Source organism: Mauremys mutica, chromosome 11, assembly GCF_020497125.1.
Source record: "Mauremys mutica isolate MM-2020 ecotype Southern chromosome 11, ASM2049712v1, whole genome shotgun sequence".
Lineage (NCBI taxonomy): Eukaryota > Metazoa > Chordata > Testudines > Geoemydidae > Mauremys > Mauremys mutica.
Genome location: NC_059082.1, coordinates 25,539,193 through 25,566,646, shown reverse-complemented (window position 1 = coordinate 25,566,646; position 27,454 = coordinate 25,539,193). Strand labels below are relative to the sequence as shown.

Sequence of the window (27,454 nt, the reverse complement as noted above, 5' to 3'; positions counted from 1 at the left end):
CAGATCCTTAAGTGCCTCCTCAAGGATTGAGCTCACAACCCAGGGTTTAGCAGGCCAATGCTCAAACCACTGAGCTATTGCGTCTCCCCGCCACCCACAGTATAGCCAACATACAGAGAGCGTATCTAGACACTTGATCACATATGCTTACATACCACAGTTTCTATATTCAAGAACAAGGAATCATCCTGTCCTAGCAAGTCATTGATATTGGGGTTCTGGTTTAAAATACTCCTTACAGAGAATTCAGTATTAAAATTAAGTCCATTAATCATCATAAGCAGACCACCAAAATGCCTTCACATGTGATCGATCTGTGACATGAACTTTAGGAGGCAATGGTGAAACCATGATAGAAGTTTATTTTCAGACAGATAGTTTCAGAGGTCATGAGATCACACACTAATCCAGAAGTGCTTCTGGAGCAAATATGGACAATGAAGTCATCCCATAAGGAAAAAACAAAAAACTTGTGGAAATTTTTCTGTGCAGTATGGAAGCCTGTACATCAACTTTGTTCTGATATCACCCCCATTAATGGACATTCACAGGTGAATGTATAAAATGAAAGTGGATCTGGTTGAAAATTTTCAAATAAAATATAGTCTGTTTATGAACATTTTTAAATAAACAGGGTTTTTAGAAACTTCTTTTTTCAGAAAAGTTGATTGACAAAGCTTTTCAACCTGCTCTTGTCAGCTGGTTCAGGAGTGAAGCTTTTGAGCTAGCTGAATAATTTTAAAGGAAGCAAAGAATCTTCACAGCAACGATTCCTTTCACACAAAACAGGGTCTTTGTCAAAGCAGTGGAATACTTTGCTGAAGATGCTGTTTTAAATAAACTGCTTATACAATTCAAGGAACTCTTGTACTGGCTATATGTGGTGATCCTGGTGGTGAAGCTGTTCAGTTAGTTTTCTTTAGCTGGCTGACAAATTGACACAGATTGTGGTTTCAGATAAAGCAACAACTTACTACACCTCTACCCCAATATAATGCTGTCCTCGGGAGCCAAAAAATCGTACCGCGTTATAGGTGAAACCACGTTATATCGAACTTGCTTTGATCTGCCGGTGTGCGCAGCCCCCCCCCAAGCACTGCTTTACTGCGTTATATCCGAATTTGTGTTATATCGGGCTGTGTTGTATCGCGGTAGAGGTGTATTTCAATGATCCTGATTGTGGATGCTTCTGAACCAACTGAACAATTTCACAGAGGTCTCAGTCTTTGGCAAAGTAACCATTATTGTGTTGAAGATCTTTTCTGACACCATACAAAGACCATTTGCCTAGCCAAGTCCATTCCCCACCCACCATATTAGACCCTAATATATTGCAGGAATGTTTTTGGCAGCATATGTCAAAGAGCAGTTTTACATCTTTTTCCTATACTATTTAGGAAGTCTTACACATGCTATATTGGAGAATGAAAGTAGCCAACATAAAAAACTTTCTCCATTGGCTTCCATACTGTATAAAAATCAGTTATGATGAGTGATTTGTTTTGGTAATTTAAAAAAAATTATAACCCCAGGGAGCTCTCAAACTCTCACTATGAACTCATGGTTTTACTTTCTGCAGGATATAATTTTCAGAATAGAAGGGCCCAACAAGTTCATGAGGCTCAGGAAGTGAACTCTTTCTTTAGCCAGTTTTTAATTAACCAGTATTCTTGAAACTCCTCAGAGGATTCAAGCTTTACTCAGATTATATGATGAAAGCTTGGTGGAAGTTACACTGTGCTTTTCAAATAAAATGTATACATTTCATCACAGTACCATTCAGTATACTTTGTGTTGATCAAATTCCTATTTATTAACATCACCTCCCCATCCCAATTTAAGTTACTATAAAATAGTAAGCTTAATGCTTGGGAAAGATGACTATATGCTAAGTGCACAATCTTTGACCCTTTTGTGCATTCTGCAGCCCAAGTGAGGGAGTGCAAAACTGACATAATTGCCATGCTGAGGATTCCTGTTGTGGGGAATAAATCAGTTTTGAGATATAGATTACTCCACCATCCAAAGGGATCTAGGGATGGTACTTCTGTGCTCTGGCAGTCCCATGCTGGCACAAAGGCCCCTTTGGGAAACATTACCAGCTGTTATAGCTTAGTGCAGGCTATGCCGTACCTAGCATATAATGGGCCTCAGGATCAGAGAGCCATAAGCACCTATTTTGTGGCTACCTCTTATTGCTGCATCTAGTGATTTAGGCAGCTAAGGATTGCATTTAAAGTCAAATATGTTTGTTTGTTTTTCCTGCTCACATTGATGCTGCCAGATAGTTGATGCAGCATGTGAAACACTTGTTTCTAGGATAGTTTTGAATTCTTTACACAGAACTTATTTAAAATTCAGTAAGAATCAGGAGTCTTTAAAATAAGTAAGTTCTTTCTCTGTGTCAATAAATTTAGACCTGTACTATCATGGGACTAAATAGATGGAGCTGTGGTGGAGAAAGAACAAGATATAGGCACAGTTCAGATTTCCAGTTTGGTGGTAATAAAATCTCGTTTTAACTTGTTCAGTTGAATGGTTATTTGATTTGTTTCTTAATGATGTTTTCATGCATTAAAGACTGTATTCCTATCTTATAATATTTCATAATTCTTTTAAGTATAAAGTGTAGGCCAGGGCTGAACAAATTGTAAGTCCATTTGCCTCATGTGGCACATTACAGAAATTAAAAACAATGGTCCCTTCCCTAAAGAGTTGACAGTCTCTAATTTAGACAGATTATGAGGCTAGAAAAAAGAAGTGGATAAGAAAATGACAGAAAAGGGTTAAACCAAAGAAAAATAGTGCAAGACAAAATAAATAGAGAAATCATATGAAGTCTCATATTCTAGTAGAGACTGCACTAGGGTGAGAAGTGAGGAATGGACAACATGGCTGGGTCTGCACTGAGCTTTTGCTTAATTTCCAATTGGTGCACTGCCAGTGGGAAATCTCCACAAGTAGATAAGGCAAGATGCTGTGGTGAAAACAATAGTGCCTTTCTTAGAGCAAATCTAAAGGAAGGTGATGATAATGCCAAGGGCATCTTGTCAATCAATAGTGAGAGCTCTAGTGTAGATTTGGCCCTGTAACTGGGTGTCAGTAGTAGGAAACAAGACAGAAATTGGTTTGAAGGAAGGATTTGAAGGAGCTTTAGGACTTTTGGTACATAGAGGGATTGAGTTCTGGATGTTGCAAAGTGTGTGGGAATAAAAAGAATAAAATGATTGCAAGAGTGGAGGAGGATGCAAAGGGAATGATAAAGCAAGGAGAATGAGCAGAGGTGGGTTTTAATAGGTCTGCCCTAAAGTATTTAAGTACCTGGCGCCCAATACTACAGACTCCAGTGATATAAATGGAAGCAATATCAAACTCCTCATAATCTGTATCTGTACGAAGGCTACAACTCATAAGAGTGTTCTGTGGTCATGTTTGCATCAAACACAATTTTATTATTGAAAGGTGTGGGTTATTTGGCCGTTTCCCTCCCCCCCCCCCCCCCCGGCTTTCCATGACACGCTTGTATGATTATTTTTTATTATCTAGTACCAAAATGGCAGAACTGTTTATGGAATGTGAGGAGGAGGAGCTAGAACCATGGCAAAAGAGAGTGAAAGAAGTTGAGGAGGATGATGATGATGATGATGAGCCAATCTTCATTGGGGAGATTTCGAGCTCCAAACCGGCCAGTACATGTAAGATAGCATTTTCTACATTATAAAACAAACCTTTTAAATATATATTCTTGGTATGATGAAGAATGGAAGTAGTAATTTAAAAAATTACTTTCTTTTGAAAAGACTAGAGTTTGTATTGTCAGTAAAGATAAGAGCTAATAAATTACTTCAGTGTTCTAAATTCTTTTCATTCCTGATCACCTGTACACTAAAAATACAACTGTCTCCTGGGATCCAAGTACAACACAGTTGCCTGCCCTTTGTCCCTCACGTTAAAGAAAGGACGTTTGAAGGCTTTAGTATACTTCGGGAGCTTGGTTAAGGTACAATTTATATGACAGGATGAAGTAATGTTATAACTGAAGTCTCCAACCTGGTTGTCTTTGTAGTGAAGATTGAAGTGTGCCTAGACAGACATAACGTACATCAATGTAATCCATCCTTTTAAAAAGAACTAACTGAAAAATAAAGTCTTTCTATCAGTGCAATCCTATCTAAATGGCTGGACACTTTTCTAATAAGGGAAAGGCAGATTCCCTGTGTCTGGAAAAGACATAATCAGAGAAGGGGAGAGTGTTAATATAGAAATAATCGCTTCAAGGAACCTGTGTCAAATAAAGATGTTGCTATTAATAATCTGATATTAATTCAGTTGAAGTAAGAGTTCATGTTCATCAAGTTCTGCAGTTCTCTCCTAGTGCAGGGAATGAGTTAGGTGATTATGATGCCATCAGCTGTGTCAGAATTCCATGTTTGTCCTGTACTTGGGCCTTGGCAGGTAAGTAAAAGAGAAAATTATTTTTGTTATGTTTCTATTTTAAAATTTAAGTATTTGAAATCTTCTAAAATCTCTGTGTACTGACATCTATGTATCTATATCACTTTCTGTTACTTATTTGGGGGTAGTAAGTTGCATCTTAAATGTTACTTTTGGTATTTTAAAAATCCCTACTGTTCACTTTTTAAATAGTAAAGAAGCATTGGTAGTATATTACCGTTGATGTTAAGATAGTAGTCTCATTTAAAATACATACTTTTTAAGCATTTATTCTTCTGGGAGTTTGAAATTATATTGGTTGGGAATCTGGGATATCAGGTTATCTGCAGAGATAACTTTGGGGGTGTCAAAGATGGCTTGAACTGGAAAGGATATTTTTTAGAAGATATTGGCAAAAAATGTAATATGCTCCACATACTGTGTCTTCCAAACAATATCTTAAAAATGAAAAGTTGACCAGATTTGTGTTATAATAATTTTAAGACGTGGATTAAAGCACAGCTTTCAAAAGACCATTTTAAATAAATAGTTACACGGCATGCTGGGTTATGCTGATGTATTTTTTTAAAAAAATATTCTATACCATACTATATATTTTTTTGAAGAGTTGATTAGTGCTTGTACATTGTAATGTAGACTTCCTGGTTGTGAAAATCTGTCAATGTGGCACAACATTTCAGTAAGAATCTGTGTATTTTACGTATAGATGGTATTAATATGGAATATACCTATTTGGCATAAAATGGCAGTAATATATAGGACTGGAAAAAATAATTCAGTGAGCTATCTTATTTTTAGTATTTCACATTTTCAGTTTTTATTTAAAAAAAAATCCAGGAATTTTTCAGTGTTTATTTTTCAGACATTAAAATTGGGATGAAATTGGGTTAAAAGTTAAAAATCAGGAAAAATTAGGGGAAAAAAAAGAAAAACAACTTTTGTAATATACACATTTTGCTACAGTATAATTGAAACCTTTTTTTAATGTACAGAGGTATATTTTGTCTCTCTCAGAGCTAGTGGTTTTTCCAGAAATCCTGGTTTGTGTATGCTCTCATAATTTTTTCAAAATATCCTTACTCATGTTGAGCCTCTTGCTGTCTTGGAGGTAGTCCAACTTTGAAAATATGTGGTCTGAATCAAAAGATCTGGGGAGTACACTCAAAGCTTGCTGTGCCACTTGGCTGGAATTGGGAAGAGTGTCTTGATGACTTTCAAAAAGCCAGCACATCCAGTTTTGCATAATTGGGGTTAGGCAAGTTCATGTAATTATTAAATTTCCCCATTCAGATTTGAAATTTCATCTTTAATGGCAAATGGTTGAAACACTCTGGCATAACGGTCATAGTCTGCTGCAAAATTCACCTTGAGGAAGGGATGCAACATCTGGATGACTTTCCAAAAAGAATCTTCGGCACCAAATACTTCTGGATTCAGATTACAGGACATGGTTGTCTTCCATTTCTCACTGAGTGTTGTGTTGAAGGTTTTGAACTCTCTTTTGTTCCGGGGTGGGAAGGATTTCCAGAAACAACTGGGTTTTTTGCCATATGTTTCTCCTGCAACTTTTATGCTCAGTTCAGCTGATGTTTTGGTTGTCAGGATCTGGTAAATGTCTGTATTGGCAAACATCTTGGCAGTAGTAGGAGAAAACTCCTGTGTTTTCTGTGTGTCACTCAGTGATTCCACATTTTCAACAATGGTGCGCAGAATCTGGCGGTCATTTTGGTTATTTGCCAGTCTCTTCAGAGTCTCTCCTTTTAGAACCAACAAACTGAGGAGACGCATTAGCACAGTCCACATGTTCACATGACAGGCAGCGAAATATAAGTTCATCCACTGATGTGACACAACGGATAGGTTATCGGCAGTTGGCTCTGCACTCGTCTTGCACTGTGTAAAACAAAGCCTTCAGCTTGTTCGTATGCTTGAAAATGGCCCAGAATCCAGTGATGCAAGATTTCACATCTTTCATTTCTTCTGTAGCATTAGCTGCTGACAGCGCAACGTTAATCAGATGAGCAGGACAGGTAATACATAGCAGTTCCAGTTTCTGATTGAGTTTAATCTCCTGTGCAAACTTAGCCATCTAGGAAGCAGAATCTGTGTTAGTTGTGACTACATTTTCCCTAGTTGGTACATCTCAAACATGTCCGTTATCGCTGTGTCAACAAAACTATCAGCAGAGGAGATGAATGTCACATCAAGACAAAACCATGCGGATTTATTCGCTTTGAAATTAAAAAATGAAAGCAAAACGCCAAAAATCGGATGGTTCAAAGCATCAGGAGACTTGTGAGAAATCAAACCAGACACCACATTTCCATCAATTTAGATACTAACGCATCGTCATTTTCTTTCAGATATTTACGAGTGAGGTTATCTGCATTAGGAAAGGTTTTTCTGCTGTAGTAATGTCGCACAAAGTCACCAATAGGCCTCCCTGTTATTAACAGTGGTTGTCTAGTGAAACAAAGAGCATGCACAAGTTCATTGACACAATCATGCTGTATCCTCTCTTTCATTAAAGTCCTGGTTAAAGCTCCTGGAGTGAGATGCACTCCCCTGGGAGCCCAGGAAGGAGGAAGTTTGGAGCCAGCCACAGAAAGGGTGGGACTGCCTGTGTGGGGATCCAGAGGAACCCAGGCTGGTCCATCCAAACCCGTAAGGAGATTGGCACTACCGGAGGTGGATAAGGTACATTACATATCTTTAGCTCTGGAGAACTGATTGTTTAAATTCAGTGCCACACTAAACAGACACAAAGAAATAGGTGAGCAGTGTCTCCTTGTGAGCCAGTCATAGCACAGTATTAACATTGTTTGATTTTCTGACCTCCACCGTGTGTGTGTTCTGTGTTTTACACTGTGGAACTGCTTCAGTCTCAGAGCTGCAGAATACAACAGTCACGTAAAGCTTTAGTGGTTAACAAAAATAAGTACCTGAAAAAATACTGAGTGGATTGATAAAGGGATGTAAATCAGTAAAAACTGAACTTTAATAAAAGAATAGGTAATTTATCAGTGAAAATAGGTAAAAACTGAAAACGTGGAATACTACTTTTTCCAGATGTAACTGAATGAGGGGCCTAACCCCACCCCACCCCACCCTGAAGTCAATGGAAACATTCACTTCGCTTCTCATACACTTCACTGAGCTTTGGATCAAGCCCTAGATGACTATATTCCTATCTGATAATGTTGTTGAAAAAATGATCATACACGTCTAGGGAAACAAAATGAATATTAGGACATAACTTGACACTATAAATGTGAGGAAGTGGGCTTTCTTTAAGTGAAGAGTTCTTATTTATAACTTGGAAAAAATAATTTTCATTGTCTATTTCACTGTTTTTCCATTTCTCTTTTAAAGATAAAAATATGAAGAAATTTACATATTTTATGTGCTGTATAAACATTTCACAGAGGTAATAATTGGAGATATACCAATCTCCTAGAACTGGAAGGGACCTTGAAAGGTCATCGAGTCCATCCCCCTGCCTTCACTAGCAGGACCAATTTTTGCCCCAGATCCCTAAGTGGTCTCCTCAAGGATTGAACTCACAACCCTGGGTTTAGCAGGCCAATGCTCAAACCACTGAGCTATCCCTCTCCCCTAAGGTGACAGAGGATTGGTTAATATGTCAGCATTAATTCCCAGTTTACAGAGAGGGAAAGTGAGAGAGTGAATTAGTTAAATGACTTACCCAAGGTGATACAGCAAATCACTGGAAGAATCAGGTTATAATTGAGAAGTTTCTGGCTCTGTACTTGGGCCTGGATTAAGTCAATCTGTGACCCTAAGCACACCATGACATGATGTTCTCTGTAATGGTTGCTGTGGCTCAAACCCTGAGCCCTTACCCCACGCTTGGAATGATAGCGGGAAGTCGTCTCTTTTCCAAAGAGGCAGTGGCTTGGGGCTCTTTTTTGTTTCCTTGGAGCAACAGCAAGGAAACTCCCATTGGGAGCAGGAGATTTAGCAGCAGGGTTCCCATCTCTGCAAAGAGGCAGTAGTGGCAGCAGAGAGGGCCCTCTGCATCCATGGTGTATCTGCTAGTGTGGACGGGCTGGGACCACAGTACTCTTCTCCTTCTGCCATGCACAGAGTCCTCTGTTGGGTTGATACACTGGTGGAACCTCCAACAACAGTGGATCTTGGAATTACAACTCATTGAGATGCACTGGGTATTTCACACCACCAAACTATTATTTCTGGCTGTCTGCAGAATAAGGCAGACTTCTTTGCATTGCTTGTGCTTGGGTTGTGTCTTCAAGATTTTCTTTGCTCTTATGAAGGATATACTTTCTTTTAAATGAAATCTGAGATTCTGATGTAACCAGACTCAGCTCCAGGAACTGGGATCCAAGACATGGACTTATAGTGTCTGCCTTTATCCAGTTCTTCCCACACTCTGTCCCCCTTGTTGCTCTCTGCCTCGGTAATACACAATTACTCTGCCAAATAGCTTGAACATAGCTATGGGAGAGTGAATTAGATTCTTCTCTGGCTTATTAGAGAGACAAGATTGGGTGAGGTAATATCTTTTATTGAATCAGCTTCTGTTGATGAGAGAGACAAGCTTTTGAGCTTACACAGAGCTCTTCTTCAGGTCTGGTAAACATACTCAGAGTGTCACAGCTAAATACAAGGTGGAAGAGATTGCTTAGCATAAGTAGTTAATGCACATTTCAAGGGACCATTCTCTGGCTTGTCCATTATCAGCACAATAAGAAGGTTTCAGTGTTCAGAATTTTGAGTACTGTTGGTGATAAGCAAGTCAGAATGACCACAATTGTTTTTATTCCTCTTTACTTGTAAACTGAGGAAATTTGATGTAGAACCATTGAGAGGCAACTAGGGAAACTGCAGGATGCCATTTCTAATCACTTTTGTATGGACTTGTATTTTTGAAGTATATATCCACACTTTATACATTGGGGTTGTCCAGAATACAGTGGTTAATGCATCTAATGTACAAAGTGGCATTGGAAATCTGAGAGAGTAGAAGAGGAGCTTGATTTTACTTCCTGAAATAGTGCCTCCCACAGTAAAATGATTCCTTTTGCCATACTACAGCATTAGTGCAGCTTTGTCTGGGAAGGAAGAATACCATTTATTGAGTTACCTGTACGATTTCCTATAGCTCATCCTACTACTGACTAGCCCCTCTGCTGCTTAGTTTGATATGTGACACAATAACAGTCTTATATGGTATGATTGTAGGCTGCTGTTGTTGGCTAAAAACAATATTCTACTTTATATTTCTTAGATAAAATGTAGTTTATTAAACTTGCTTGCTACAACACTGTAAAAATAAAGTTTTGATAGTGATTAGTTGTAAAATACAAATTAAAAGTCCACATTGAAATTACAAGCTGTAGATTGATGATGTGGATTCAGTCATAGGCCTCCATGGAATTTGTTTTCCTTTTTTAAACTATTCATTCTGAATCTATATTCTTTTTAGTGATATGTCTTATGTGTAAGCCATTAAATGTTTCAGACATACAGAATATGAACCGAATGTTTATACCAAAATGCCTTAAGGTGAAAATATGCTTTGTGAACTACAACTGCCAGAATGGATTCGTCTGGTATTTCATTAAATGGCTTGAGCAAGTCCTTAGTTTGAATTCCAGAGTGGAATTAATGTTGATGTTTAGATAACAGGATTTGCCAACAGGTCTGCACGAGCACATATGTTTGCAAACATAAGGCCTGATCCTGCAACTCTTACTCCTAAATGCAGTCTTTATTCATGTGAGTAGTCCCATTTGATGTAAACATCTGTAGTTATTAACCAGGAGCATTTTCTGGATATTTTAGGAAAAGATAGGGTCTTGTTAAAGATCACAGAATCGTAGAAATGTAGGTCTTGAAAGGACCTTGAGAGGTCATCAAATCCAGCCCCCTCCAATGATGCAGGAACAAGTAAACCTAGACCATCCCTAACAATTGGTTGTCCAGCCTGTTTTTTAAATCCTCCAATATTGGGTATTCCACAACCTCCCTTATAGTTAGAAAGTTTTTCCAAATATCTAACCAAAATGTCCTTTGGTGCAGATTAAGCCCATTACTTGTCTGATGTTCAGTGGACATGGAGAAAAATTAATCACTGCCCTCTTTATAGCATCCATTAACATATATGAAGACCAGATTTCCCTCAGTCTTATTTTCTCAAGCCCAGGTTTTTAAACTTTTCTTCAGAGGTGAGGTTTTCTAAACCTTTGATCATTTTTGTTGCTCTCATCTGGAGTCTACAGTTTCTCCACATCTTTCCTAAAGTGTGGCGCCCAGAATTGGACACAGTTGTCCAGATGAGGCATTCACCAGTGCCAAGTAGAGTGGGATAGTTACCACCTGTGTCTTACATATGACATTCCTATTAATACACCCCAGAATAGTAGCCTTTTTTGCAATTTTTTTGTAAATTGGGCTCTGAAAAGATGCCAGATGTGACCTGAACTCATGCCAAGAACTGTAAGGTTGCCCAGGAGTGGGGGCTACCATAAGGGACCCAGGGGCAAAAGATTCATATACTAACTCCAAGCCCCAGTTGAGGGCCAGTTGACCACAATTGGTGGAGAATACAGGTATGAAGCTCTATGCCTATTAAAAGGCACTGAGACAGAAACAGATTCCTCACCAGCCCCTCGAGAAGGGGCCTCAGCCGATATGGACTTCAGACAAGATGAACGCTGGTGTAAGTGGATGGTGAGAGTGGCAACAACAGCAGGCCAACCAGCAGCAGCAATTCCAGCAGTAGATGATGTAGTTGTGGACAACCCAGGAGCAAGCCCAAGCAGTGCAGCAGCAGCTGTTGAAAGAGATTATTTCCCAGCACAAGAACATCCCGGGGAGGCCTCATAGGGGCCAATTTGCCAAAGGGACCTCTGCCACCTATGTTGGTGAAGTTAACTAAGATGGGCCCACATGATGATCTGGAAGCATTCCTCACCATTTTGAGAAGGAGATGCTGGCCTCTCAGTGACCTATAATTGTGTGAAGACCACTATTTTAGATTACCTGGGCATCAGCAAAGAGATGCATCAGCAGTGCTTTAGAGCTGAGATGTACTCCAAGGGGTAACATCCTTGGGTGGTGGTACAACAATTAAGAGTACTGCTAGTAGTGGCTTTGTCCAGAGGCATGCTCCAGGGCCCAGTTGCAGAGCTGGTCCTAATGGAGCAGTTTGTAATGGGCTGGGAGTGACTGCTCTGGCATCATCTGGAGTCATTGTCAGATGAGGTGCAGCTGATAGAGAAATTTCTTGCAGCCAATGGGTCACTAGAGACGGGACCTGTACGGCCTCTGCCCACCCATCACCTAGGGCCACCAGCAGAGCAGGACACCTGTCAGCAGACCCCAAACCCTAGTAGAAGTGCAAAGCATGTACAGACCCCACTCCAGAGACACAGGACAACTGCATAGAAGGGGGAAGACCTCAGGGAGCTCATGTGAGTTATTGCCGAGATGTCTGCACAAACAGCCGGGCTGGAGCCCTTAAGTATGGACACTAATCCCACTTTGGGGTTAAACCCACTCGCTGCCAGAAAGAAGCTCATGTGGATGAGTCCGGTAACTAGCTACTCTTGTGGTCTACAGGGGCATATGAAGAAGTGTGCTCATTGATGGAATGCAAATATGCCCAGGGTTGGATGGCAGAAGTGAGGGCCTGTACTAGGTCTCTCCCAAAGTTGATGGTTCTGGTGTGGGTCCAAGGCAAAGAGGTACTGGGACATGTGGACCGGGGGTGTTACATCATCAGAATCTAAATTGATGACCTACTGTCAGGGCTTTTTTGAGGTTCTTAGACAAATGATCCTGGTACATGATGGTTTTAAGCTACCTGGCATGAGGAAGGAGATTAAGATGTACCTTGTAAATTTTCTCAAGCCATGAAAGACCCGGGAAGCCCTTTTGATAGACCCTTGGCTGGCAAGCCCTGAGCTAGGCCTTTAGGTATCTGCTTGCCTGAAACCTGTACCATTAAGTGAGGCTCTTTCACCAGAGCAGAAGATCCAGTTTGATGCAAATAATCAGAGACTTTGCTCAGATATTCTCCACAAGTTTGTGAAGAACACAACAAAGAGCACAATGGCAGCTCATTAGGAAGAATTCTCTGGCCCTTACCAAAAAGGATGTGGGACACAATTTGTGAAGAGGTGCAGGCAGTGCTGAGAATGGGGGTCATTGAGAGGTCTAAAAAAAGAACAGGAGTATTTGTGGCACCTTAGAGACTAACAAATTTATTTCAGCATAAGCTTTCGTGGGCTACAGCTCACTTCTTCAGATGCATAGAATGGAACACACAGACAGAAGATATTTATACATACAGAGAACATGAAAAGGTGGAAGTATGCATACCAGCTGGAAGAGTCCAGTCAATTGAGATGAGCTATCATCAGCAGGAGGAAAAAAAACCTTTGAAGTGATAATTGAGATGACCCATAGAAGGTGTGAGGAGAACTTAACATAGGGAAATAGATTCAATTAGTGTAATGACCCAACCTTTCCCAGTCTCTGTTTAAACCTAAGTTAATTGTATCTAATTTGCATATTAATTTGAGTTCAGCAGTCTCTCTTTGGAGTCTGTTTTTGAAGTTTTTTTGTTGCAAAATTGTCACCTTCAAGTCTGTCACTGAGTGGTTAGAGAGGTTGAAGTGTTCTCCCACTGGTTTTTGAATGTTACGATTCCTGATGTCAGATTTGTGTCCAATTATTCTTTTGCATAGAGACTGTCTGGTTTGGCCAATGTACATGGCAGAGGGGTATTGCTGGCACATGATGGCATATATCACGTTGGTAGATGTGCAGGTGAACGAGCCCCTGATGGCGTGGCTGATGTGATTAGGTCCTGTGATGGTGTCACTTGAATAGATATGTGGACAGAGCTGGCATCGGGCTTTGTTGCAAGGATAGGTTCCTGGGTTAGTGTTTATGTTGTATGGTGTGCGATTGCTGGTGAGTATTTGCTTCAGGTTGGGAGGCTGTCTGTAAGCAAGGGCTGGCCTGTCTCCCAAGATCTGTGAGAGTGAGGGATCATCTTTCAGGATAGGTTGTAGATCTTTGATGATGCGCTGGAGAGGTTTTAGTTGGGGCTGTAGGTGATGGCTAGTGGCATTCTGTTATTTTCTTTGTTGGGCCTGTCCTGTAGTAGGTGGCTTCTGGGTACTCTTCTGGCTCTGTCAATCTGTTTTTTCACTTCAGCAGGTGGGTATTGTAGTTTTAAGAATGCTTGATAGAGATCTTGTAGGTGTTTATCTCTATCTGAGGGATTGGAGCAAATGCAGTTGTATCTTAGAGCTTGGCTGTAGACAATGGATCATGTGGTGTGTCCTGGATGGAACATGGAGGCATGTAGGTAAGTATAGCGGTCAGTGGGTTTCCGCTATAGGGTGGTGTTTATGTGACCATCGCTTATTAGCACAGTAGTGTCTAGGAAATGGACCGCTTGTGTGGATTGGTCTAGGCTGAGGTTGATGGTGGGATGGAAATTGTTAAAATCATGGTGGAATTCCTCGAGGGCTTCTTTTCCATGGGTCCAGATGATGAAGATGTCATCACCCGAAAGTAGATGGTATGGTCTGATTTTTGTAGAGACGTTCACAAGCTCAAGTCCATCACCAAGTTTGATGCCTCTCCAGTGCCAAGGGTGGATGAACTCTGAGTGGTTGGGCCCAGTGCAGTATCTCAGTATGGTTGACCTTACAAAGGGCTATTGACTGATTTCCCATCTCCATCCTCTCAGGAGAAGATCACACCCCTCCTGTTCTCATTTGGCTATTTCCATTTTAAAACTACGCTGTTCGCTCTGCAAGGAGTGACAGGAACTTTCCAGTGCCTTTGAACCGAATCCTCAGATCCCACCAGCAATATGCAGAGGCTTACTTTGGCAACATTGTCATATATAGCTGTATGTGGGCAGACCACCTGTGGCACCTCAGGGCAGTACTGACATCCCTACAGGAGGCTTGGTCTCACAGCTAACCCTGCAAAGTGTAAGTTGGCCATGGCAGAAGTGACTTATGGGGTAGGGGGTAGGAGGAAGCTTTGTGAAGCCCGTGTTAATATCCACAAGCTGAACTCATGCCCCACACCTCGGACTAGGAGACACATATGTTGTTTCCTAGGCCTGGTGGGCATTATGCCGGTTCATCCCCAACTTTGCATTGATCACAGCTCCCCCAATGGATGTGCTAAAAGACAAAGATACCAAGAATGTCCTCTGAGATGACCGGTGTGGTGATGCTTTTCTAATACCCTGATGGCATGGCTGGGCCAAATGCCTGTTTCCAATTCCACCAATTTCACCTGGCAATTTATTCTCTATACAGATGCATCTGACATCAGCCTTTCAGTGATGCTGTCCAGGACTTTGAGGGAGAATAGCACCCAATCCTATATTTAAGCAGGAAGTTGTTCCCCAGGGAAAGAACATATTCAAATATATATCAGAAGGAAGCTCTGGATATCAAGTGGGCAGTAGACTTCCTCAGGTATTGTCTTCTGAATAGTCCCTTTTCCCTAGTCACAGACAACTTGCCCTTGTGATTGCTACATTTCTTGAAGGACTCAAATCCCGGGATTATGTGCTAGTATCTAGTGCTCCAATCCAAAAGTTCTGAGTACAGCACCAAGCAGGTAAAGAGCATGCAAATGAGGATTTTTTTCCTTTAAACTAAATTATTAAGTTTTGTCAATTCTAGAGAAGGCTCAGGAACATCAGAAAGACCTGACCAAGCTATGTGAGTGGGCCTACTATAGTTGATTAAATTAATTGTTGACAAACCCAAAGTACTGCACATTGGAGGGGATAATTTGAATTACTTGTACTTGGTTAATTCGAAATATTTTTTGAGAAACAAAAAAGATAATGACAACTTGGAATCATTGAGGACTAGTAAATGAAAACCGCTGCTAATTGTGCACGAGGGTCCACAAAAGCAAACAAAATATTAGGAGGCTTAAGGAATGGGATAAACTGTAATACTAAATATATTTTATAAAGCCATTACATGAATCGTTTGTATATGCTCATTTGGAATACTGTGTTGAGTTCTGATAAATCTATTAAAAAAAATCTAGCAGAAATAGAAGAGGTCCAGACAAAAAGCAACTAAATACACTGGAATGCTTCCTTCTGAAGAAGGATCAGGGGTGGGGAACCTACGGCCCATGGGCCAGATCCGGCCCACTGCTTCATTTAATCTAGCCTGTGACTAGTCTCCGTGCTGTGGGTGAAAAGCCCCAAGGCTTGGTTCCCCCTCCCCCCCCCAAGTGGGGCTGGAGCTGCGAGCGCTGGCTCACCCCACTGCGGGGGAAGCGGGGGTTGCCAGGCCATTAAAAGTCCAGTCAGCTCCGCGCAGCCCCCAGAAGCAACTGGCATGACCCTGTGACCCCTCGGTGGAGTCTCCAGCCCCACTCCAAGCCCACACCCCCAGCCGCAGTCCTCATCCCCTCCCGCACCCCAGCCCAGAGGCCCTTTCTGAACCCTGACCCCTCATTTCTGGCCCCACGCCGGAGCCTATGGGAAGCCCCGAGCCTCCACACCCCCACTCCCTCAGGGCTGGAGCCACGAGTGCTGGCTCACCCCACCGTGGGGGAGAGGAAGCCACAAGCCTCTGCACCACCACCCTGCGGGGCTGTGTGGCCCACAACTGATTTTTTCTGTGGGTCAGTGGCCCCTGATAGAAAAAAGCTTCCCCACGCTGATTTAAAGAGTGGCCAGCTAAAAGGGGACAAAAAAGAGGAATAAAAAGTGAACAATATATAGAAGGGAAATTGGGCCCTCCTGTTTACTCATAAGTACATGGACTCTTTCAATGAAATTGAAACATGACAAATTAGAAACCGATGAAAGGAAACACTGAATTATGTAGTAATGTACAATTAACCTGTGAACTTGTTGGCCAGGATACCAAAGTGAAATGCTATTATAGTAGAGTTTATTTTTCTTTCTAAAAGATAATGCACTTACATTGACAATGAGAATATTACACAGTTACTGTAGTTAGATAAGTGTGTTCTTTTTGTAAGTGCTATAAACTCTTATAATTTAGGGAATAAACCAGGCTTTAATTGGCTGCAGTTAAGAAAAAAAAATCTAGGAGTATGTTGATTCATACTTACTCACTATGGGGTTTCTTGCACCTTCTTCTGAACCATCTGGTACTGGCCATAATCTGAGACAAGATACTGGAATATATGATCTACTGCTCTGATCAGGTATGGCATCTCCTAGGGTCCTTCTTAAAAAGGAGGCAAATTGAAAGAGCATGCATCAGGGGTGGCTCTAGGGATTTTGCCGCCCCAAGCACAGCAGGTAGGCTGCCTCCGTAGGCAAGCCGCGGAAGGCAGCCTTCCTGCCGCTTTCGTAGCGCCGGCAGATCGCCCCCCGTGGCTTGCCGCCCCAAGCACGCGCTTGGCGTGTTGGGGCCTGGAGCCACCCCTGGCGTGCATGAGTAACCTGTTAGGTACTTGGGTAGCTGCTGGTTAGATATATATATGTGCTTCAGATATATTTTTGGTAAAATGGGTTGCGGCTAACATTTGTTCATGTTTGGCAGATGAACTATTTAAATATAACATAGTAGTACTGTTTAGGAAATGTGTAAGAAATACTAAAGTTAACTTGGCATATGCAATCTTAGCTCAGTTTTGTATGCTTGTATATTATAATACATTAATTATCCTACATGATTTCTTATTAGATAGTTTACAGTTTCACTCCCAGGGTAAACTGATTTAAATCAAAGCAATTTAAATCACTGATTTAAAAAAAAGATCATGATTTAAGTAAGCAAACAGGAAAACTTGATTTAAATCAATTTTAATTGTGTTTGTATTTGTACTTTTTAGTTATTTGCTAAGAAAGGTTGATTCTCATTGGTTGGTAACCATTAACACATTTTGACTTGCATCTAAATATAGCATTTACACTAAATTTGGTGCTTCTTTTTGATAACCAGGAGTATATGCTATATTTGTACACATTTATTTAAGCAATTATATAGCTTAATATTTATTCAGTTTCTTAATTTTGACATTTATTAGTTTAGAAAATGGTGAATGATGCATTTCTTATTTATGATTTAATTTTTTTACTTGTGATATGTGTCAAGCTCTCTGGATCGAAATTGATTCAGTTAAAATACACAAAAACATTTTTAAAATTAAAACTACTTTAAATGTGCTGGAAACATAAGAGAAAAGGTTTATGAAACTTGTTTTGCATTTAAAACTGATTTACTAAACAAATGAAGTACCTGTAGTTAGTGAATTGAACTAATTATTTCTAGTCGCTATGTCCTTCTTTAGAACTAGTAGGTCTCATGCTTCCACATCTAGTTTTTATTCATAGAAAACAAACTTTCCTATGTGTTCAGCTTTTAATTGGTTTCTTAACTTTGAATGAATTTTGAACATTGAACTGAACTAATAGAATAAACTGAAATGAAGAAAATATTCCTTTGCACCTGGTGAAGAGGCTAATGCTATCAAAAGCTGGTTTAGCACTTCAACAAATTCTGGTTGCAGGCGCTTAGCCATTGATTTCTACCAGTTCAGTGATTTCTTTCTTTAAAAGTTTGGAAACAAGTTGTATGTCAGTTTCCAACTTTACAGTATTTGAACACTTAGAAATATTAACTTTCACATCAGTAACCTAGAGGTATAAATACCTTTTTATGTAAATTATTTGTTCTGGCTGGGTTTGTATTGAATGATTTTGTGGCTGAGCCACGTAATTCTTGGCTTTCCTTTACTCCTAAGGCACTGTAGGATAACATGCCCTGCCATACTGCTACTTGATCTCAGCATGGTTAAGAAATAAGTAAAGAAGAATCTAAACATAGAACCTGTTCTTCTTCTAGCAGTTGTATATGTGTATTCTACTAAGGTGTTTGTGCACCTGGTTTGCTGGAGCCGGAGAGTTTTCTGTAGCAGTATCTATCGGAGAGGAGCTTGTGCACTGCACCCAGACTCCTCTTGAAATTATACAAGCTTGGCACCACCCTGATCCCTTTAGTGCCTTCTCACCACCTGTGCCTGACTCTGAGTTCCCCATGCAATTTACCTCACTTTTTTATTTATTTATTTATTTTTGGGTCTAGGTAATCCTGTTAAATATTAGGTAGTAGTTCCTGCCAGTAGCTAGTTTCCTTTACTGTTTTGATTGTTTTTAGTCAGTGGTTGGTTTTTGATGCAAGTATGGTCTGTCATGTGAGGTGTCTGTTCTGAATAGTGACCCCCACATGTGCTGCTTTTTGGCCTCAGTGAGGGACACATTAAAGAGATGTGCAGCATCTACCTTTCTTGCAGGTAAAGAATGCAGGTCTTCAGAGCTCTGCGTCTCAAGCAGTACCTCATGGCACAGGATCTGCCTCAGCCTCCCCGTCCGTCGATGGATCACCCTGCCTCTTGGGCTGCTACAGAGGCTGCAGTGGTTGCTGACAAACTGCTGTACTTAGACTTTTCTTCTCAGAGAGAGAGGGATTAGTCTGCCTCTCTGGGGCCTCTCTGAAAGAGGATCCATAAAACAGACCAGAGCTGCTCCAGATTGAAGGACTACTCTTCTTCTTTGAAGGAGGACTTGGAAAATCACCCCTGCTCCTTAGGAACTCAAGATGGAGCCAGGCTGTTGACTCTTGTCTTCCTGGTACCATGAAGGGAACATATCGGTACTGTTCCATTGATTCTGGTACTGTCCTGTGAGACAGCTGTTGAATCTGGTACCAACGGATACCGTTCTGGCCCCATTGTTACCAATGACCCTGAAAGCTTATGAGGTAGTAAAGGATTTGGTTTGGCTCTCCATTCCAAACTCTCCTGTGGTGCCAGGAGTCCTTGGCAGTGGATGTACCTCCTGCTCGTGGTCGTCCGTCTGGGTCTGTGGCTCCAGAACAGAGGCTGTCAGTGGTGCCAGTGTTGATACCAACTAAGAAACACAGCAAAGATGTAATAGTCATTGACGCACACCATGTCAGTATTGGTATGTTTTTCAGCCTCTGCACAAGCCTGTATCTCCGCACCTATGGGTTTAGTACTGGGGTATCCCTCAGACTGGACACCGACCACAACTTGCACTTCAGCAGCGGCAGCAGCAAGGTCTTTCCTCATACCAAGTCTCCATGTGACTCTCTTCACATCTTGGGGCATGTTTGAAATATTGACTACTATGCTGGCATCAGCACTGATATTGACCTCTTTCCAATGGGCCACAGATAAGTAAGAGTGCGTAGTGGCCTCTTTAGGATTGGCACCCTCAATGTCTGCTGACTATTCAGATAGCTCTTTGCAGTTGGGTTTGGAGGCCTCCTCCACGTCACTGTTCCCTCTGAGGTTTGGTCAGTCTAGCAAGTCTTCTAGACCACCTACTGAAGAAGAGCATTGTATCAGGAATGGGATTGTTGATACAGGAAAGATAGCTTATCTTGGCCTGCTTCCTATTGGCTGCTGGTTGTAATAATTGGGCCTACAAATTTACCTTAATTGTGGGTTCATCTGTAAAAAGTGAAGGTAAGTTAATAAAATGTCACAATAACCTGTAACCTACGAATGTTGGTAGGAAAAGGGGTGTGAGTGAGTGAGAGAGAGACTGAATTAGTCCAAACAAAAGGTCTTCTGACATAACTCAAGAATTGCGTTAAGATCATGCTTATTAAATGAAGTGTGGAACCGAAAATCAATGAACCAAAATTGGTATGTCAGATATTATGTCTTATTGGTGGACAAAATAATGAGGGGATGGGCTATTCCACTTTATACTCCCTCTTGGGGTCCTTAAGAGACTTTGGGAGAAAATTTGACTACAGGACCGAGCTTCACCATAATGGTTGCTACCCTTACCGTCTCCTGGGACCCCAGGACCTTCTTCATCCTGATTCTGGGAGATGTCCTGACCAGGCTAGAGAAAAGGGATGCAGATGACATCTCCTCTGCTACCAGCTCTGACTGAATTCCAGCCACCATTTGGAATGTGACACTTTCTCTCCTCTCTTCACCTTTTCCTTCCTCACCTTATTTCTTCACTTTTCTGTCTTAATAAGAGTCTGGCTTAACCAGCCAAGGCTGTATATTTTGCAACAGTGCTCTAAGTCTGTGACTAGAAATGCAGTGCCCTAAACTGCCTGATGCTGTCATAAGTTTGCCCGGTCTCAGAGTGGCTAATAGTACCATGTACTATGACTGTTTTTTTCCAGCAGTGAGATTGCAACATCAGAGACAGAAGCTGTTTTTTTCTATCTTTGCTGTACTTTCTCTTCCATTTTTGTGTTTTGTCTTCTAGGAAAAGGTGTTTGACTTAAACAACAACAGCTCCAGCCCATCTCGGCTAATTTCTTCACTTTTCCTCAAAAAGGACAGTTATTATCATCTTTAATACCATCTAAGAGATTGTAGAACAAGGGCTTTTTCCTGTCTAAAAGACTCTCCACCTAAGGGAAACAAGGACTGTTGTTAAAATGAAAGCCTTATTTATTACTGTACATTTCAAATGCTTTAAATGTTGTTGTCCTTTTCTGTGCATTTAATAAAATGTTAAAAGTATTTTAATGGTGCGTTTCCCATCGTACCAAGCAGGCTTAGGTCTCTATACCAAACTCTGTACCTTATTGAACACTATTTAATTTTGCACAGTTCGAGTCATGTTAACACCTTTGACTCTTTGGACCCCTTTTGTTCCATTGAAGTTAATACAACACCACCTGTGACCTACACCCTTCTTCACACCCTAAGAATTCCTAAAGAGCCACTATTGTGGTTTTCCAGGTTTCAATTATCTGCATGCTGGAGAGGAAGCTCACCAGATTGTTTTGCTAAACACCGTCAGGAGCCACTTACTTTGGCAGCCTGTGCAGATACTGGTTCACCTGAGGAGCCAGTTGTGCCACAAGAGGACCCACTGGCCCTGGTTAACCGGTTGTTCTTTCCTGAGGATTTAATGGCTTCAGATTCCTCCTCTCCTGTTCCAGAGGATTTTAAATTTTATCAGGACCTATTGAAGAGGATGGCTGCAGTGTTGAGCATACAGGCTGAGCTTGTCCAAGAGAACACTCACAAGCTTTTGGATGTTTTTCAGGTAGCAGCCCCTGAGAGGGTAGCCCTCCTTGTTAATGGGGCTCTTTTGGAACCAGCAAGGACCTCATGACACATACCAGCCTCCTTGGCATCAATAGCCAAGCATACAGACAAATGATATGTTCCGATGCAAGGCTTCGGGTGCTTGGGTGTTCCCACCCTGCCTCAAACTCCTTCATGGTCAGTGCTGTCAATGAGAGGTTGCATCGAGATTCAAATCAACTCCCAAGAGAAAATCCAAGAGACTTGACTTATTCAGGAGAAAAAATTATTCCTTCTCTCTCCAGAGATACTTCCAAGATATTGATAGACAACTTAAGCATTGGTGTGAGCACTTTTGTGAATTAATGAACAGATCCCCACAAAGATGTAAATGCAACTTAATCCAAAAGAGAACTGATCAGAAAACAAAAAATGGACAGTTGAGGAAGTGATACGTATGGTCAAACATTTACCAAATGGTGAATCAACTGGTCTTGACAATATTTCATCAGAACTCCTAAAGAGTGGTGGCCTGGGTTTAGGTTACTAGTTTCATGGAGCTGTCTTAAAAGTTTAGGAAACCAGTCATATTCCAGAAGATTAGAAGAGGGGCTATATCATCCCTCAAAAAGGAGAGGGATCAGTTTGCTCAGACTATAAGGGAATAACACTGCTCTTAGTCCCAGAGAAGATGTTTGTGATTATACTACTGAACCAACTGAAATACTGTCTCAGCCCAAAAATGAGAGACAGCTAGTATGGATTCTGTACAGGCTTATATATGCTGTGCAGAATGTTAATGGAAAAATGATTACAGAAACAAAGGGAAGTTTAATACCGCATTTATAGACTTTGCAGTTACTTTTGACTCAGTGCGTGAATCAGCACTGTGGGTACTGCTATGAATCTGGAGTGCCTGAGGACTTAGTGTGCCTGGTGGAAGAACTGTGTTGCAATACATTTACCTCTGTGAGAGTCAATTGTTGTATTATAAACTGGTTTTCAGTAGAATCAAGAATATGCCAGGGACACATTCTCTCACCTGTGTTGTTTATAGCAGTGGTTCTCACCCTTTCCAGACTACTGTATCCTTTTCAGGAGTCTGATTTGTCTTGTGTACTCGAAGTTTCACCTCACTTAAAAGCTACTTGCTTACAAAATCAGACATAAAAATACAAAAGTGTCACAGAACACTATTTCTGAAAAATTGCTTACTTTCTCATTTTGGCTGTATGAAATACTAATTTGTTCTGATTTCGCTAGTGCTTTTTATATAGCCTGTTATAAAACTGGGCAAATATCTAGATGAGTTGATGTACCACCTGGAAGTCCACTGCGTACCCCACAGGGTATGTGTACCACGTGTTTATAGTTCTAATAGACTATCTGATGACGAAGCTGATTGAGCCCAAAGTAGGTGGAGTGAAATTTAAAGATTAATCTTTAGAGGATCTTAAGTATGTGGATGATATTATCTTACTTGCAGAGACCATTCTTAGCATATGCAGAACTTGTCTCAGGTGGCATGTGACCAGGATTCATCACTGAATTTGGTATGCTGGTTGGATCATTAGTGTCCCCGGCTCGGGCCAGGTACTGACGAGGAGTGCAAGGTGAATGCTGATCCATGCCCCCTGAGAGGCCATCAACAAACTAAAACTAATGCTAGAAGAGCTGCAAAAAACTGCAGAATATATGGGACTTAAGATCAATGATGATAAAACCAAAGCTGTGTGTACCTCCTATAAAACAGACACGAATGGCCTACTGACATTACCAATTCAGCATCATTACATGCAAACAGTTTTATCTATCTTGGTAGTTGGTTGACAGCAGGAGGTTCTATAACTGAAGAAGTTACACATAGGATCAGACGTCTGTCTGTGTCATTTCAGCATCTTCAGAAACCTCTTTGGCCGGCAGAATGTCTGTGTAACAACCAACTTACAAGTATTCAACACACCGGTAATGACAACTCTGTTATATGGAGCAGAAACATGGCTGTTAAAAACACTGGAGGAGAGGAAACAATAGTTTTCAGTGTCAAACGTTACAATGTATCAAGATATGTTGGTTTGACTTTTGTCACAAATGAGGAAATACTTAGATGATCTTGGCAAGTTGTAGTTTTGCACCTTTTGAGAACGCGATGGCTGCAGTTGGATGAGGTAATGTCCAAAGTACAGAAGCAGGTATGCTTTTACAGAAGGTTTATAGAGCTGCGGTTGACGGAAGCAGAGCACAAGCCTGACCAAGAATGTGGTTGGACGATGCAATTTTGAGGGATTTAAGAAGGCTAAACCTTTCCATATGGACACTTGTTGAAGGAGGAAGACATGCAAGGGACCATTCAAGATAGAAGTCTGTTTTACATGACACCACAGCTACATCATAGCCAAATGAATTTGCTGCTTCCTTTCTCCAGCTATGCATAGGAAACCAGCAGGAATTGTTAGCAAAACATGATTTTGTAAACTGGGGTGCAGTATCGAAGTTCACTGACAAGCTGCCTGAAGATATAAGGGAGGAGTTATGGGCTTTCTTGGCAGAAGGCCGCTTGGTGGCCAAGACATCAGTGCAGTTGGCACTCGATATGGCAGGTGCTTTTTACAGGGGATTTCCCAGTAAAATGAGGAGAAGCTCGTAGTTTCCTGAGTGGAATACGCCTATGAACCATGTCTCAAGGAACAGTTACATTGCAAGTAAATTACCATGTTTTCCCCTCCTTAACCTTTTCCCAAACAGTGCTTGTATATGTGCTGGTTTTGTGGGCAGGGGAAGCCTATATATCCTCTCTTAGTGAGTGGTTTGCCTCTTTACCTGCTTAAAAAAACAAATAAAATAATGTCATCCAGATGAGTACTGGTATGATAAACTTATGGATTACTATACTGGATCAGACTAGAGGTTCATCTAGTACAGTAATGCCTCGCTTAGCCTTGTAGTTATGTTCCTGAAAAAATGCAACTTTAAGGGAAACAATGTTAAGCGAATCTAATTTCCCCGTAAGAATTAATGTAAATGGGGGGGTTAGGTTCCAGGGAAATTTTTTTCACCAGACAAAAAACTATATATTATATAAAAAGCGACAAAGAGTCCTGTGGCACCTTATAGACTAACAGAAGTATTGGAGCATAAGCTTTCATGGGTGAATACCCACTTTGTCAGACACATGTGGAAATTTCCAGAGGCAGGTATAAATATGCAGGCAAGAATCAGTCTAGAGATAACAAGGTTAGTTCAGTCAGGGAGGATGAGGCCCTCTTCTAGCAGTTGAGGTGTGAACACCAAGGGAAGAGAAACTGCTTTTGTAGTTGGCTAGCCATTCACAGTCTTTGTTTAATCCTGAGCTGATGGTGTCAAATTTACAAATTAACTGAAGTTCAGCAGTTTTTCTTTATTTTTATATCTATCTATCTATCTATATATATATATAGAGAGAGAGAGAGAGAGAGAGAGAGATCTATGCACACAGTATATGTTTTAAACAATTTAGTACTGTTCACAGCTATGATGATTGTGAAGCTTGGTTGAGGTGGTGAAGTTAGAGGGTGGGATATTTCCCAGAGAATGCCTTGCTGCTAAATGATGAACTAGCACTCGGCTGAGCCCTCAAGGGTTAACACATTGTTGTTAATGTAGCCCAGTGTTTCTCAAACTGGGGCTGCCGCTTGTGTAGGGAGAGAGGAATGCACACTTCCTCTTTAAGAAAGCTGACCCACTCTTAAGTGCATTGTCTTTTTAAGTGGATCAGGAAGATGAGACAGCAGCTGCTGCCCCAAGCTCTCTCTATCTCTCTCTGTCCATGTCCCCAGGGGTGGCTCCAGGCACCAGCGCAGCAAGTGTGTGCCGGGGGCGGCAAGCCGTGGGGGGGCGGCCTGCCAGTCGCTGTGAAGGTGGCAGTCAGGAAGCCTTCGGCGGCGTTTCTGCAGGAGGTCTGCCGGTCCTGCGGCTTCGCCGGCAATTCGGCGGTGGGTGCGCCGAAGATGCGGGACCGGCAGATCACCCACAGAACCACCGCCAATTCCATGTGACTGGCGGACCTCCCACAGAAACGCCGCTGTAGGCTGCCTGACTGCCGTGCTTGGGGTGGCAAAAAACATAGAGCCGCCTCTGCGTGTCCCCACCCTGCTCTGTATGCAGAAGGGGTAAGCGGGGTATAGGAGCAGGGGGGAGGGGGACACCCTGACATTAGCTGACGCCCCCCCCCTCGCCCAGCAAGTAGGAGGCTTGGGGAGCAGCTCCAAGGCAAAGGGCAGGAGCAGCACATGGCAGTGGTGGGAGGGACAGCTGAACTGCCCGGCAATTGATAGCCTGCTGGGTGGCTGCTGCACAGGGAACTTAGGGGAGCGGGGAGCTGATGGGGGGCTGCCGATCCACCCTGGTTACAAGCCCCCACAGCTAGCTGCAACGGGCTGCTCTTCCTACAAGCAGTGGACAAAGCAGGAGGCTGCCAAACGACGAAGTTAGAAGGGAGCATTGCACAACATTAAACGAGAATGTTACCTAATTGATCAGCAACGAAACAACGTTAACCGGGATGACTTTAAGTGAGGAGTTACTGTATCCTATCTCTAAGGGTATGGCTACACTTACGGTTTGCAGCGCTGGTAGTTTGCAGCGCTGGTCATCCAGCTGTGTAGGAGCAGCGCTGGTGTGTGGCCACACTCACAGCTACCAGCGCTGGTGTGTGGCCACATTTGCAGCATTAGCAGCGCTGTTGGGAGTGATGCATTATGGGCAGCTATCCCAGCATTCAAGTGGCCGCAACGTGCTTTTCAAAAGAGGGGGGTGGAGTGGGGTCTAGTGTGACAGGGAGCGGGGGGAGAGAGAGAGGGGATTTTTGGAGCCAACACTGTGTGTTTAGCTTCCTGACTTGAAAAATCAGAACATGTTTCCAACCCCTTAGTCTTAACTCTTAATTGCAAACAGCTGCAGCCAACACGACTCCCCGCTGTTTCATTCACTCTCCCTGCCTGCCTCTCATCTGATTGTTTACAGCCAGGTACAGATGATCACAGCAAACAGGAGCTCTGTTTGTTTTTTAGATAAGCGGCAACGGAGCTCCGATCGGAGCTCGTTCACAACAAAACAAAGAGAGGCTGCATAACAAAACAAAGAGAGTAATTTATAAAAGCATTCTGGGATACACCTTATACCCTGGAGGCCAATCACAGCGCTGGTGTGTGGCCACACTTGATGACCAGCGCTGCAGCACCAGCGCTGGAATCCTTATTCCCCATGCCGAGTGAGGTGTACGGCCAGCGCTGCAGCCAGGGAGTTGCAGCGCTGGAAGTGCCCTGCAGGTGTGGCCACTTACTAATTGCAGCGCTGGTAGAGGCTTTCCAGCGCTGCAAATCGCCAGTGTAGCCATACCCTAATAGTAGCCAGTACCAGTTGTTTCAGAGGAAAAAACTCTGCAGTAGGCAGCTGAGGAATAATTTTCACCCAGGAAAAGCTTCTTCTGACTACTAATAGTTAGAGTTTGGCTTATGCCCTGAAGTTGATAGTTAAATATTTTTATTAACTTCTGTATATTCTTGTTAGTTATATAAACATCTAATCCTTTTATAAATCCTGCTAAATTGTATAATGGTATTGTATATTTTGGTAGTACTCTCCATCTTGTTCCTTGTACAGCCTAATGTATTATTTTGGATTTTTCACTTCTGTTGGAGATTGAGCTCTCTGCAATGATGATCATATCTTTTTCGTAAATTGATAGTTAATTTAGAATAAGTAGTTCAAATTATTCCTCCTGATGTGTCTTAAATTGCAAAATGCAAAGTAATTAGTTGGGAAGCAGGGAGTTTGCTCCCTCTTTTTGGAATGTTTTTTCATAATTCAAGAAACTTTTTCTAAGAGATAATTTATGAATGTATTCACTTTTCTTATTTGTTTCCATTGTCTTCATAAAATTTTTGTATAATGGTCT

At 41.7% G+C, this 27,454-nt stretch overlaps 1 protein-coding gene across 6 annotated transcripts in view; it reads left to right on the top strand.

Annotated features, from left to right (window-relative positions):
- ZNF280D (zinc finger protein 280D) overlaps nucleotides 1-27,454 on the top strand; it is a 97,965-nt gene that overhangs the window by 16,010 nt on the left and 54,501 nt on the right. For all 6 annotated transcript variants that reach the window (XM_044979776.1, XM_044979775.1, XM_044979777.1 and 3 more), the window contains one exon: nucleotides 3,547-3,695. In XM_044979776.1, the coding sequence (XP_044835711.1) occupies nucleotides 3,547-3,695 (149 nt within the window). The remainder of the gene's footprint in view (nucleotides 1-3,546; nucleotides 3,696-27,454) is intronic.